We start from the raw sequence: 15878 nt of genomic DNA, 5'->3' as shown, positions 1-15878 counted from the left end.
GATCCTCAGCCTAAGAATAACTCAAGGAAACCTCTTTATAAGTTGTACTAGGCAGGGATCACCACAGAACCAAAACCAATAGCGTATGTATATAATAAAGAAATGTATTATAAGATGTTGGCTCTTGCAGTCATGCAGCTTAAGACGTGCAGGATTGGCTCTCTGCAGGCTGGAGATTCATGGAGAGACAATGGTGTAGTTCAGAAGCTTGAGAGCCTTCATAAATACCAGTCTGAATTTGAAGGCCAGAGATCCAGGAGGTCTGAAGGAAGAACGTCAATGCCCCAGTTCAGGCAGAGAGAATGCAGATCTTCTCCATTTTTTCTTCATTCTGTTCAGGCTTTAACAGATCAGATGATGCCTGCCCACACTGGAGAAGGTCATCTGCTTTTACACAGTGTATGAATAAAATGTTGATCTCTTCTTGAAACATTCTCACAGACATACTCAGAAATAGCATTTAACCAGGTATCTTGGCATTCTATGATCCAAGAAGCTGACACATGAAATTAGCTATCACACAAGCATGTTTGTTCTTGGTAAAGTTGATTGGCATTGGAGGCTTTAGTTTATCCACATTTGAAGCAAATTAAAAATATTTATCTATTGGTATGGACATATATAAATACAGAAAGACAGGAAAGAAATATATTAATAACAACAGTGAAGGAGCACTGAGTATATGAGCCAGTAGATGGTAATTACTAATGCTAATACTGAGAACAGACACTTCTTCCCGATGGACCAATATGAGGTAATGGGAAGACAATGGGATTTGAAGCCTAGCAACTCTGAATTTGAGTCTTAGTCTAAGACTTTTCAGTTATGTTACCTTGGGTGAGCTATTTAACTTCTCTCCCTAATGTTTTCATATGTCTAAAGTGAAAAGAATTTATATCTTGTATTACTAATATTAAGGATGAAAAGAAATAATCTGGAAAACATTATCATAAAGCCATCCAGTATTAAATCTCTTTCTTGCTTCCTATTAAGCACTGTTTCTTAACTAGGGATGTATATTCATACCTATTATTATTTTGTGACATGTAGAGGAAAATACAGCCTTAATTATATATTCAGGAGACAGTTATAAAGCAAAGTAGGCATATATTAATAGTTCTGTGAATCCCAGATCCACCAATAAATTAGCTACATGGATTTTTTTTAAGTTGAGTAACCATTCTGGTTTGGGGGCTCCTATTTGTAAAATGGGGATTATATCTTCATGGGCTTACTGAAAGAATTATGAAAGATACTAATCACGAGACATCTTTTTCAGGACCTGTCACAGAAACAAATGGCTTACATAGGACTTCAGAGTTTGTTAGGATCCCATTGTGTCAGTACTTACTCAGGAAAAGTAACTTTGCAATGAATTCTCCATTTAATTGAGACCTCACATACTTTTAAGACATAGTGAAAATAATGTTTCTCTTTCTTTACACCCTAAGCAAAAACTAATTTTAAAATTAAAAAAAGAAAAAAAGCTACAGCTTCTTCATTTCCCCCCGAATATTTATTGATAAGACTTTTGGGAATGCATTTGATATGTAAAAAACAACAAAAAAAATTAATTTGTTTGGATCCCTACTCCCCACATTTGACAGGTTAGAATGACAAAAAAATCTTCCTTATGAAGTAAGATGTCATTACTGTACTTTGTCAAAGTTAAACAAAATTCAGTTTGGAACAAACAAACAGGTCTGTGTCAAAAGAAAGATGCCAGAGAGGAAGCTTAACTGTATTTTCTGAAATCTAGTTGGCAGGTATGTGACACTTGGAAGTGACACCTGATGAAACAGGATTTAGCTTTGGGAAGCTGTGTAATAGAATCAGGTGTGCACATCTGTCTAGTCCGTGTCACATGGCTGTGTCTTTTTCTCTATCACTGTTTCTAATCTTTTTCATGCATTTAAAGTATAGAGTCAGCCACCACCTGCGTGGCTCAGTCGGTTAAGCGTCCGACTTCGGCTCAGGTCATGATCTCGCGGTTCACGGGTTTGAGTCCCATGTCAGGTTCTGTGCTGGCAGCTCAGAGCCTGGAGCCTGTTTCAGATTCTGTGTCTCCCTCTCTCTCTCCCCCTCCCCTGCTCATGCTTTGTCTCTGTCTCAAAAATAAATAAATTGTAAAAAAAATTTTTTCTTTTATAAATAATAAAGTACAGAGTCAGAGAACAACTTGCTCCTTATCCTTCCCAGTGGAATTTAACCTTTTCAAGAAGGGACATCTTTTTTTAATTTTGCTCATAGTACATAATGGTATATAATAATCATGTATAATAATTTAGCAGTAGTTTAAAATAAGTATCCAATTAAGTCATGCTCTTTGTAGCATATGTATTAAATATTGTTTTTACAAGTTGAGTTTACATGTTTTAAGTAAAAAGGTGAACAATTTGTATCCGCTTCCTTATTAGTGCTTTTATACCCAAAGTCATCTTTGTAAAAATGTCATTTGTACCTATTAAACTGAAATAGTTTAATTAAAATAGAATGGGAGAAAGAGAAAGTTGAGTATATGATTTGAGAAAAAAAGATAAGTTGAGAGAATTAATATATTTGGTCCTCAGATACAAAGTTTATTATCCCAAGGTGGCCTGAAAGCCATTGAGAGCAGAAAATATAACTTTGTCTGTGGTATCTCCTTTGGAACTCAAATTCAATCAATTGTATCTCATTGAATCTTTTTTTTTTCCTGAGATGAAAATCCTACCTATTTCATTTCACTTGATAATTCCTGTGAGTTTCCTTCTTCCTAGTTATTTGGGAATTGAGAGGATTAATTAAAATGCTTTTATTAAAAAATGCTACTAATGTCATTACTCTTTGGGTGAAGAGTGATAACTCTGACCACTCTGATGTCTAGGAGCTTAATTTAAGAGTTCCAATTTCATGCACCCATTACGCTCTTAAGTTACATAATTTTAATTAAATATATTAACTGCTATTTTTATAGTTGGCAATTGCCTACTCTGGTTATCACTAAAAACCAGGCAGCTCATTTTTTGTAGTCATTCAAATATAGTTAGTTTTCCTTAAAATACTCGATCGGAGCCATACTTGATATTACATATTTTATGGTCTTATATGGTTTAAAAATATATATACAGAAAACAAAAGGATGCATGTGGCATTTTATCAGTTGGGGGGAGGCTGGTTTGCAAGTAATAAGAAACTCAAAATAACGTTAGTTTAAATGAATTAAAATTGTATTCGCTGTCTTACAAAAAGAAGTCCAGAGATGTGTAGCCCCAAAGTTCATAGAGTTTCATGAAGGGCTGTTTCCTGGGCTCCTTTGTTTTTTGCCCACAGTCCTCAGAACAGGATTTGTACCTTACAGTTAGCAGGACAGAGGAGAGGTAAGGGAGAACATGGTTTCTCTTTTTCAGAGACCTTTCCTAAGAGGTACACAAACCACTGTGCTTTCATCTCATTGGACATAGATTTCTCACATGACCAAGCCTGGCTTTCTGATTGGTCCTGGTTCTTTTTATATGTTCAGTCGTTAGTACCTATTAGATACCTAATTTCCAGCCTCTGCCTCAGTCTAAACCTTTGAATTACTGTAGTTGATTCAAGTAGTAGCAACTTATTTTATTTACAGGGTTTGTTTTTGCAGTCTATCATTTCTATTGACTGTTTCCAAAAAGACAAAAGTGAAATTGAATTTCTTAGAAATTAAAAAGAAAAAGCTTGCCCGTGCCACTTTTGTCAGTGCATCTGAGCAAGTCGTCAGTAGCTCTTATAATAATAGAGCTCTCCATATAGATTCCATTTATTGCTGGTATAGTCGCTTGAGATTTTTGCCTGATTATCTATTTTATCAAGCAAGATTCAGAAGCATTTGTGTGTATGAGTGTGACATGCTGTTGTCACTTCTGTATAATAGAGAAGAAAGATTTATTTTTCCAAGTGTCCTATTGTAAGCATAGCCTAAAACTAAGCACAAATCTTGAAGAAAAAAAGAACATAACAAGTTCAGCTCTTATGCCATTTCACAGTTAAATTATATAAAGTGTCATTCTTAGAGTCATTAGCTAAATTAGTCAATTTTAGGAAATTTGGATTTATGCAAAGTTCAAATATGTCTCCAGACCAGTGCTAATTAATTTCATTTGGGAAATTTCAAATGCATAAATACCTTAGAATAAAATTGAACACCTAAAATTTATAATACTTTATCTAAGGAAAAGCATCCTAGTTTCAAAGTACCTACACATGTTAAAGGATAATCAAATGCAATAAAATTCAGAAAAAATACCTCAATTTGAAATGAACAGATTTAAAAAAAATTTTTTTTTAAATAGTTTATTTTCAAGTTGGTTTCCATATAACACCCAGTGCTCATCCCCACAAGTGCCCTCCTCTATACCCATCACCCCCCTACCCTCCACACCCATCAGTCCTCAGTTTGTTTTCAGCATTCAAGAGTCTCTCATGGTTTGCCTCTCTCCCTCTCCCCAACTATTTTTCCCCTTCTTCTCCCCCATGGTCCTCTGTTAAGGAAATGAACAGATTTTATTATTATAATAGCCCCAATGGCAGACTTATCTGTGAGGGATATGTTCCATGACCCCTACTGGATGCCTGAAACTGTGGGTAGTGCCAGACCCTATATATACTGTATTTTTTCTTACACGTACATCGCTATGTAAAGTTTAATTTATAAGTTAAGCACAGTAAGAGATTAACAATAATGTAATATAATAATTATAACAATATTCTGTAATAAAAGTTATGTGAATGTGGTCTCTCTTTTTCTCTCAAAATATCTTACTGTACCATATTCACTCTCCTTCTTGTGATGATGTGAAATGATAAAATAGCTACCTGATGGAATGAGGCAAATGATGTAGTTATTGTCAGGTAGTGTTAGGGGGCTATTGACCTAGCACTAGGTGATGATGATTCATCAGAAGGAAGATTGTCTTTCAACCACAGATGACCATGAATGATTGATACCATGGAAAGCAAAATCACGGATTGGTAGAGGAGGCGGGGACTACTGTACTTGGGCTATAGGGATTACAGATTATTTTTTGAGCCGTTTCCTGTGAACAGTAAGTTATCTGATTTATTCTGATTGCTAAGTATGTTTGCCCAAGGAATAGCCATACTATTTACTATGAAATATTCCCATTAATATCATCCTAACTTTAAGTTGTTTTAGTGCATGACTCTTGTGTAAACTGCATCCTGTTTCACCCACATTTTGTGTGTAAACATCAGCTTACTCACTGTCCTATATATTCTTGAAAAGTATACTTTTTGTCTGCTGATGTCTGTATTTATTAATACCAACTTTTGGGGCACCTGGGCAGCTCAGTCTGTTAAGTATCAACTTAGGCTCAGGTCATGATCTTGCAGTTCCTGGGTTTGAGCCCCACCTTGGGCTCTGTGCTGACAGCTCAGAGCCTGGAGTCTGGAGTATGCTTTGGATTCTGTGTACTCCCTCTCTGCTCCCTCTTACACACACACTCTCTCTCTCTCAAAAATAAACTTGCCAAAAAAAAAAAATACCAACTTTTGAATATCTCAGATTTCAACTAGGCAAAAGAAAGCTTCACTTGAAGATCAGTAGGTTTCTACAGTTCTGTATAGAGGGCAATCTCATTACAAAGAGCCACTGACAATTTGCTCAGCTGTACTGCTAGAGGTGGGACAGGTATGCTTTTTCTTTTAATTTTTAGAAAATCCCATTTCTAATTCCTTTTAAAAATTTTTTTTAACATTTTTATTTACTATTGAGAGACAGAGAGAGATAGAGCATGAGCATTGGAGGGGCAGAGAAAGGGGGAGACACAGAATCTGAGCTCCAGGCTCTGAGCTGTCAGCACAGAGCCCAACACGGGGCTCCGACTCACAAACCACGAGATCATCACCTGAGCTAAAGTTGGACGCTTAACCGACTGAGCCACCCAGGCATGGCTCTAATTCCTTTTTTTAATGAAAAAAGTAGAAATGATAGATTAGATTTTTATTGAAAAATAATTTAATCCTTGTAACTTGATTTCTTTTTTTCCATATTCTTTCCTTGGGCCGTGTATGTGAATGGCAGAACATGAAGACCTCTTAAGGTCTTCTTCAGAAACTTTTATGAAGAAATGTGTTGCAGTTAGTACATATGAAATGCAAAATGTGATATCTTCACTTCAGCACTATTGGTATTTGGGGCCAGATAAGTCTTTGATTTTAGGGGCAATCGTGTGTCTTCTAACAGGTTTACATGTTTAGTGGCATCCTTGACCTCTACACACTAGATGCCAGTAGAATCCACCCAGACGTGACAACATAAATGTCTGTTGCCTGGTGTTCCCTGGGGGATAGGCCAAGTCGGGGGATACGACAGAAGCCATCCCTGGTTGAGAGACACTGTGCTAAATAAATGTTTCCCTTCTGTCTCTGTCAATATTTGGAATCAGCTAGGGATTTGTATGCCTACTTACATTTAATGTTTGCATTTAACTCTGTCCAATCCACTGTTACCATGGATTTGATTGGATTTCATTTATCAAGTGTCTAGATGATTGTGATTCTTTAAAAAATGGGATTTTAGACAAAGACAGGGTTTTTAGGGAGATTGGCATAAAGCTAGGCAAAATTTTCACAGGGGAAAAAATATTCTACATGCTAGTGGTAATTCCTAAACCATATGATCAAAATCAAATTAAAAATAGCCAATAGGATTTAAGGGAGGGCATTTTGTTGTTTTGTGGGGTTTTTTGGTTAAATAAAGTGTTTTTCTAAAATTTAACTGTTAGAGTGAATAGTACTTTATAGATCAAGATGTGCTTTCTTTCTTTGACTAAAACAATATTCATTCTCTCTGTTTCCCCAATTTGTATTCCTCTTCACTCAGTACTAAATTTCATTGTTTTTCTGAAGGATAAGTCACTGGGGGAGAAAAACGAGAAGTAAAATATTTTCTTCTATTAGAAAATACTATAGGGGTCCCTGGGGGGCCCCGTCAGTTAAGCCTTGACTTCAGCTCAGGACATGATCTCATGGGTCATGAGTTTGAGCCCTACGTTGAGCTCTGTGCTGACTGCTCAGAGCCTGTAGTTTGCTTCAGATTCTGTGTCTCCATCTCTGTCTACCCCTCCCCCACTCATGCTTGTGCTCTCTCTCTCCCACAAATAAACATTAAAATTTTTTTAATTATAAAAAGAAAATACTATAATATATCCACCTACACCCATACATATGTAAAAGTGACCCAACCACTTGTTATTGAGAGATCAGAAATGTTTTTTTCAATTTCTTTCTCAAAAGACCGTTGAACTTCACATTAATGTGTAGCATGAGCTAGTTCCCTTGATTGTAAAGCACCTTCATGTAATATGAATACATTTATTTCTCATTAGATTCTGGCTTTGTGATATATTAAAATGTCTTTTTATTTTTAATATACAGAGCATCCAGAATATTTTATTGATATGATCAGCATGTAAACAAACCGTGTCATCAATTTTAAACAGTTCTGGAAAAGCCTTTTATAAATGTTTTATTACAATACATATCTGCCTTTATCATCAGATTGCTGGGCTTCCATTATTGCATCCTTCTTACTAGTTGTGTGACATTTGGCATGTTGCTAAACTTTTTCTTGTTTGAAGTTCATGTTCTGTAAAATGGGACTAGTAATAATAGCCTACCTCCTAAGATTATTGTCGAAAAATAAATGTGAATTTTATGTCAAGTGCTTGACACACTGTAAGCATCAAATAAATTTAGCTGTTACTACTACCACAATTATTACTATGTGAAAGGTTTCTATTCCTCTGTCATCTCTACAGTAAATAAAAAATGGGTTTGGTAAATGTGGGAAACAGCAGTAACAGAAGCTTGGTTGTGTTACAGTCCTAGAACTAACCCAAGTCCATCCTGAACCGCCAAAACATGTGGGATTCTTTATCAGAGCATGGATGCTAATTAGTACTGGAGCAAAAAGCAACATAAACTAGTATGAAGGCACTTCAAGTTGAAATATTTTTTGCTTTCCTCCTCTTGTCTTCTAGAAAGAACATGGGATTTATTATCAGAGTAACTGTGTTTCAGATCTTGGCTTTGCCTCTTCTTAATCATAAAACCTAGAGTTGGTAAATTTTCTGAACTTCTTTTCTTCCTGTATAACATGGAGCTCCTAACACTTTTTACTGTTGGTGAAGTGCTGCTTATTACACATCTCTGCCAATGTCACTTTGACACTGAACCTTCACTTTTCCATTCCTGAGCTGGACCAGTGTTGGTCCTCCATCCTCTAGCATATTTATTTCCACAACATTTATTTTATTTATCTCCCTCAGTAGATTGTTCATCCACAGGCGAGCGTATATCTGTCTTGTTCACATTTACAGCATGCACACTAGGGCATAGTTGATGCTTAGTTAAAATCTTTAGCCATGAGAAATTGGTCACAATAGCGATCTCACTTCATTGGACTCAATTATCTGCTGCCTTTATTCACATAATGTAGGGGATGATACTCAGGGATTCAAAGGGCTGTATTATAAGTATTCCTGGACACTTGACTACTATAGCTCTCCGTAGGACTATATTCCTCCAAAGAATAAAGCAGGCTGGACAAAATTCTCTAGGTATGGTGATGATGCTATTTATCGTTTTCTCCTCTGTATGGTTTTGAATTGGGAAATGATTGGAATTTAGTACATTAGCGTTAGGGAGCCCATGAGGCTGAATTCATCAGATTGCAAGTTTATGGGCTTTAGGCATATTGTCAAAAATAGGTGCTCATCTCCTCATGTTAATTCTGTCTAGCCTAACAGCATATGGCCTTGAGAAATGTAATTATGTAGAGACTAATTAGTGGGCTGTTGCAGTTATTTAGGTGACAGTGAAGATACAAAGGGCTCTGATGGAGCCATAAAGATAAACCTTGAGAGGCAGAGTAAAGAGTGAGAAAATAAAGAATTTGTGGGCTTTGAAGACTTTATAAAACATGGAATTATGAGTATGAGTGAAAAGTAAAAAATGATCACCAGGTTTCTGATTTTGTAAATGTAGTGAATGGTGGTGCTGATTACCAAAGAGATTTTTTTCTCTTTTTATTTATTTCATTTGTTTATCTTTTTACTTATTCTTTTTTTAATGTTTGTTTATTTTTGAGAGAGAGAGAGAGAGCTCTAAAGGGAGAGAGAAAGAAAGGGAGAGAAATCCAAAGCAGGCTCCAGGTTCCGAGCTGTCAGTGAGGAGCCTGAAATTAAGTCCTTCATTAAGAGCAACCTCGGGCTGCACGTAGCCCAGTTCCAGGAAAAGCTTCAGCTGAAGCCACCCTCGGACCACCCTCGGATCAGCCAGTCAAAAGAAATGTGTAACATTCCTGTAGTCTGAGTTAGGCCTGGGAACTGCAGGTAGTTACTCTGTACAAACTAGCCAATCACTCACCACTAAACCCCACGTGGGCCCTTTGAACTCACCTCATAATTGGTCATTTTCAAAGGATTCTCAAAGGTCATGACTGGGTCCTGCCAAAAGTAAGGACGCCTCACAGATACTGAATGGTCAAAACTGTTACCATGGGTCCTGTACAATTATGATTGGTGCTTATGTGATGATGCTGTATGTACAACATGTGCACTGTAACACCCCTGTCCCTTACCCCATAAAAACCCTGCTCGCCATTGTTCGGGGCTTCACCTTGCTGCCGCTCTGCCGGGAGATGGGTGAGCCCCTGCTCGAGCTTGTAATAAAGACCCTTATATACTTGCATCGGTGTCAGCTCCTTGGAGGTGACTCGCGATTCGGACATAACATCAGCACAGAACACAATATGGAGCTCAAACTCATGAACTGTGAGATCATGACCTGAGTTGAAGTCGATGCTTAACCAACTGAGCCACTCAGGTGCCCCTTCTTTTTTTTTAATACTTATTTATTTTTGAGAGAGATAGAGACAGAGCATGAGCAGGGGAGGGGCAGAGAAGGAGGGAGACACAGAATCCGAAGCAGTTCCAGGCTCCAAGCTGTCAGCACAGAGCCTAATGCGGGGCTCGAACCCATGAACCGTGAGATCATGACCTGAGCCGAGGTCGGACGCTCAACCGACTGAGCCACCCAGGTGCCCACCCCTTCTTTTTATTATTCTTGAGCAGGAGAGGCTGTTTTCAGGTTTTAGATATGCTGATTTTGAAATTCTAGTGAGCACCTAGGTTGAAGTAGTTCAGTAAGCTGTTAAAAATAAATCTGGATGTCAGGAGACCAATCACCACTTCAGAACTGAGAAGAGTCAGTCTATATATGAGCTACATATAAGCATGATGTCATGCAGAGACAGTATTGGTGAAGAAAGGAGAAGAAAGACAAAGTCCTCTGAAGCACCAGTCTTTCAAAGTAATATATGAATGTACTTCAAGAGATACTTTTTTTTTTATTCTCTGTAGGATGGTCCCAAGTCCAGAAAACTAGGGGAGACCAGTCTCCAGGAAGCAGAGGAAATAAAATTTCAGGAAGAAGGAGGAGTTACACAGTCACAAGTACAGTTGTTTGGGCAATTCATATAAGCACACTATGTGGGGGAAAGGGGGTGGTTGATAATTAGAACTGATAAACTGGATTTAGGGTTAAATAGGATTTGAGTCATTGGACATTTACACTATAGACCATTCTGGAAGGAAATCTGTATCTGAGAAGAGCAATAATAAGAGGTATAGGTAGATGCAGAAATGAATAAAGGTTGCTGGAGTTTTTCTTCCTCTATGTGCTAAGAGGTACATAAGCTTTTTTTTTTTCTTTTTTTTTTTTTTTAAGGCAAAGGAAACTATAGTGGACAAAAAGATTGAAGATATTAGGTAAACGGGGGTTCTTGGAAGCATTTTGTTTCCTAAGGAAGGTACAAAAAATAGAATTAAATATCTGGATGGTATTTCTCCTCAGGTGCCCTTAGCCTTGTATCAAAGGTGTAGGACCTCATTATCTGACTCTCAAAGGAAAGTGATAAAGGGAATTAAGGTTGTAGATAAGTTTCTGAAATGAGATTCTGTATATGAACTTAATTAACTGGAAATCCAGCATTTTTCAATAAAATTATTGTTAGAATATTATTCTTTTTTCAAAAAGCATGTGAATTTTCTCTTCTCTTTAACAGTTCTACCTTTTTTGTATTTATTTTTAAAGATATTCAGGTCTTTACAAAGAGTATTTCATCCCTTTGTTAGAGTTATTATTTTTTAAAACTGAAGTGTAGTTGATATGTCATGTTATGTTAGTTTTAGGTATATACCCACTTTTAAAGACAGTAGAACAGGGATACCTGGATGACTCAGTTGGTTAAGTGTCTGACTCTCAATTTAGAGTCAGGTCATGATCTCACTATTATGAGGTCAAGCCCCTCATCCTGCTCAGCATTGAGCATGGAGCCTGCTTAAGATTCTCCCCTCCTTCTTCCTCTGCCCCTCCCCAACTTGTACTTGCACTCTCTCCCCTGCACCCTCAAAAAAAAAAAAAAGACAGTTGAACATTGGCACAAACTCTTGGATACTTCAGGAAACTAGCAACTGAAAAGTATACTCAGCTGCAAAGCAAATCAATTTCATGATCAAACTAATTGCTGCTCAGGGGTGCATGGTGGCTCAGTAGGTTGAGTGTCATGATCTTATGGTAGGTGGGTTCAAGCCCCATGTCAGGCTCTGTGCTAGCAGCTCAGAGCCTGGAGCCTGCTTTGGATTCTGTGTCCTATCTCTGTCTCTCCCTTCCTCGTTCTCTCTCTCTCTCTCTCAAAAATAAATAAACATTAAAAAAATTGTTGCTCAAATCTTTTTATAGAAATATACATTTATGTATCTATGTATGTGATGTGCTTTGGAATGGTTTGATCTATTCAGATGAATCTTAAATATTAGAAATAGTAAGGTTAATCTTTGCTAATGATACAAGTGAGCAGACTTTATGTTTGAAATGATTTTCTTCATATTTTTTCAGTGATTCTCATTAAATAGTAAGATGAATATTTTAAAAATATTCTACAAAATGATGTGTGTTTATCGGTAGCCTTCTCATTTTGCAAAGGCCTTAGCAGCTGGCAAAGTGGTCTCTTCAGTTTGAGGTTTACAACAGCAATACTTGACCCAATAAAGGTGCCAAATGTCCATAAGATACTCACTGATTACAAGAAAATAAGGCACAGGCCAAAAAGCTTCTGAGAGAGCTTTTTGTACTTAGTCCAATTCCCTGACATTGTATTTTTAAATATTTTTAATGTTTATTCATTTTGAGAGCCAGAGGGAGAGCGAGATCACAAGTGGAAGAGGGACAGAGAGAGATGGAGACACGGAATCTGAAGCAGGCTCCAGGCTCTGAGCTGTCAGCACAGACCCCCACGCAGGGCTCAAATGCATGAACCGTGTGAGATCATGACCTGGGCCGAAGTTGGACACTCAACCGACTGAGCTACCCAGGCACCCCCGACACTATATTTTTATAGATATGATATAATTATAATTCTTTATAGATATGATTATAATTCTTATTTAGGTCATGAGGGTGGAGTCTGGAATGACATAATCCATGTGGCCACTGCCTTAGGAGCCTTCTCAGGAGACCCGTGGGGTTTAGCGGTCTGTAGACAAAAGCGTGTTGTCTCTCACAACAGTGAGGTGAAATTTTCCTAGTGTTCTGAAATTCAAACTTATTTCACTAAATCCAGAAAATAAGGAAATACCAATTTGAATAACCTTCAGTCTTCTCTCTGTTCTTACATAGTATCTGGCTAAATTCTCTCTTTTTCCTATTGACCCATATTACCATTTGTTTCTCAGGCAGTCATGGACCAGTATTTCCCCAGTAATATGGCTAGTGAGAGAGGCATCTCATGCTCTGGTGCGTGTGCGTGTGTGCGTGCGTGTGTGTGTGTTGCCTTAGATAAGTTTCCTTTCTGAAGTGATGAAAAATTGTGCATGCTCCAAGAAGAAATCCAGGTGGCTGGTCATTCCAGTGGAAGAGGAAAAACTGCTGGAAAGGGAAAAAGTTCACTGGGAGGAAAGGGCTTTTTGAAAATACTTCTTAATACTTTCTAATGCAACATAAATGTAGCTGATACCTCTCCTGTATTTTCTCTCCTGAGTAATCATTTCCTTCTATTTAGAATTTATTTTTATAGTACCAGCTCAGCATTTTTACAGCCCCTTTAACCATTTTTAGTTTTGAAATATAAAATAAATATTTGTGGTTTTATGTATAGTAATGCAGTCCTTCTCCAAATTTCTATTTTCCTCATGCAGAGGATTACTTCTACAGGAGAACAGCAGGTTTGCGGAAGCATTACATTATTACAAACTGGCGATCGGAAGCAGGCCTACCCTGGCTTGTAAGTCATATTCAAGTTCTTTTAAAACACCTCTTTCTTTACTTCTTTATCTATGAAAATTATCTTGATGACTTACAGCCTCAGAGAGAAAAAAACATGCTATTTCTATTTCTGAATATTTACCAATTGGATTATGAGCCTCTCAATTATTACATCTGTCTCAATTAAATCATGTTTGATATCCATTTATCGTTTGTAATATATTAAGATAAATACAACTTGTATTCCTCTAGAGTTTAAGCTCAAAATATTTTGAGCTCTTTGAGGACAAAGGCTATCCATATATTCTTCACTGATACCTGCACTTCTTATTGCATTATGGCTCCCGTCTATGTCTGATCCCAAGTATTTATTTCGTGGTTTTCTTATAAAATCAGAAATAATCCATACAAACAGAGTTGAAGTAAATATAACATTATTGTAGTCACAGAGTGCATCATCTTCTCATCCTTTTTTTTTTTTTTTCCTCAGCTGCCTATTTAAACACCGGTATTATTCTAATGAACCAAGGAAAGACAGAAGAAGCCCGACGCACATTCCTAAAGTGCTCTGAGATCCCTGATGAAAATCTAAAGGACCCTCATGCACATAAGAGCTCAGTTACCAGCTGTCTGTACAACCTGGGAAAACTCTATCATGAACAGGGACATTATGAGGTCAGGCCAAAACCTCCGCCCTGTTCCTTCCCCCTTGTTCTTGATCTTGTCTCCATGTTTTCTACCCTAAGATGTCATTGCAGGGGCACTATGATCATTTAAGAAGTTAATATGAGTTTTTATTAAAAGAGTTTTTTGGTGGAATTCATTTGGAAAAGAACCTCTGCTACACAGAATTTAAGATTTCGTTATTGTTAATTTCTCAGAGTAATTGTGACTCCTCTAGAAAGGGGAAATTACATAGTTTCTTAAGCTTATTTGCCTATCTCCTGTTCGAGTTTATGCTCCAAGACACATTCGTACTGTTATCTACTACCCAGTATTTGATGTTTAAAAAAATAAATTACACTGTGCTCTGAGTATTAAGGAAGGGATTTGTTGTTAATCCTATCCACTTAATTCTTTTTACAATAGGAATAAAATGAAAATTAATTTTATTTTTTTAATTGGGATGAGAGGAAAAGCACTGGAGACAGGACATTGTCCAGGAAGCTGGAGGTGTGTGTGCCCTTGGTCTTCCATGAAGCATCCCTGCATGGGATCCCTCTCTCACACATACTAATCCTCCTTCCCTTCCTCTCTCTCAAACCCATACTCTTACACCCTGTATTAAGACTGCAGTATAAGGAGGAAGATACGACTTTTTATATAATTGCATTTTTATAATCTCAGTGGATTTCAGTAGCCAGAAGATTTGTTAGTCACTGTTTTGTTTAGATCCTACCTGGTTGCTGGGCTTGAAGTACGTATAGATTTTAGATGATGATGGGTAGTTTCTGAAGGTGAATTTTACTAGTTTTTTTTTTTTAACTGAATAACCTCTGTGAACTGGAAAAACTTAATCTTAAAATGAAAGAGCATTGATAACATTTGACTCCTTGTTAAATTAAATGTTTATATGGCCTTCTCTACTAACTGGGTTGAATATTTTCATTCATGGAATTAAAGTAGGTATGCTATCAAAAGACAGCTCAAGTATTTTACTCTAATGAACCATTTAGAAATAGCAATGGAAGGTTTTGACTTTGGAAGGATGTTATTATTTTATTTGTAGTGAATATCACTGTACTTTGTCTCCTTTCTGTTTCCTAAATTAGGATGCCCTTAGTGTATACAAGGAAGCAATTCAGAAAATGCCCAGGCAGTTTGCCCCACAGAGCCTGTACAACATGATGGGTAAGTAAAATGTTAATATTTTAACTGATATTTCAGAGACCTATGGAGAAATTAAAATTTGTGCTTTTGTTAAATAGAATTCTAGTAAATTATATTATTAATCCTCACACACAAACAGAAAACTTATTCACAGCTGTGTGATACATTCAAATTTTCACAAAACACCCTTTTTTTTTTTTAAAGTAAACTCTACCCGCCTATGTGAGGCTCAAACTCATGACCCTGAGATTAAGAGTCGCGTGCTCTACTGACTGAGCCAGCCAGACATCCTGACAAAGCACACTTATTCTAACAAGAGCAAATAAATACATTAACATAGTGATTCTTAACAAATTGGCCAGATACCATAGTTGTTGCAAGTGACTCACAAATCCATTTGGGTATGAGTATTAAAACTAGACTCTAGAGATTAAAAATGGTGAATAAAGATTTATATTTTAATGATTTATCAAATTCATGATAACGTTTGATCATGTTATTTTCTTATTCAGAAGATTCCTCTGAATAAACATGATATGGAATAGAGAGTCATGATTTTGATGCTTATAAAAAATGGGAATAACTGAACCAAGTTGTGTTATTCTCACTGATAAGGTTTTATCAGAGTATTATTTTACAGTAAAGTGTAAGAGGCCAAGAACTAGAATTTCTAATAAAATAATCTAGCTATCGTCTGTGATTGATCTGTGACTGCCTTATAGGAAATTGTCACCATATCTATTTGC

General features: G+C 36.8%; 1 protein-coding gene across 1 annotated transcript in view; it reads left to right on the top strand.

Annotated features, from left to right (window-relative positions):
* The window catches only part of LOC120224856 (protein O-mannosyl-transferase TMTC2), a gene marked incomplete at its 3' end in the record, with an annotated part of 267387 nt that overhangs the window by 232182 nt on the left and 19327 nt on the right, over nt 1-15878 (top strand). The window contains exons 5-7 of the mRNA XM_039223097.1: nt 13236-13321; nt 13793-13977; nt 15075-15153. Of these exons, the coding sequence (XP_039079028.1) occupies nt 13236-13321; nt 13793-13977; nt 15075-15153 (350 nt within the window). The remainder of the gene's footprint in view (nt 1-13235; nt 13322-13792; nt 13978-15074; nt 15154-15878) is intronic.

Source organism: Hyaena hyaena, unplaced genomic scaffold (assembly GCF_003009895.1).
Source record: "Hyaena hyaena isolate Hyena2069 unplaced genomic scaffold, ASM300989v1 scaffold_1273, whole genome shotgun sequence".
NCBI lineage: Eukaryota > Metazoa > Chordata > Mammalia > Carnivora > Hyaenidae > Hyaena > Hyaena hyaena.
This window is presented reverse-complemented; position numbering and strand designations above follow the sequence as displayed.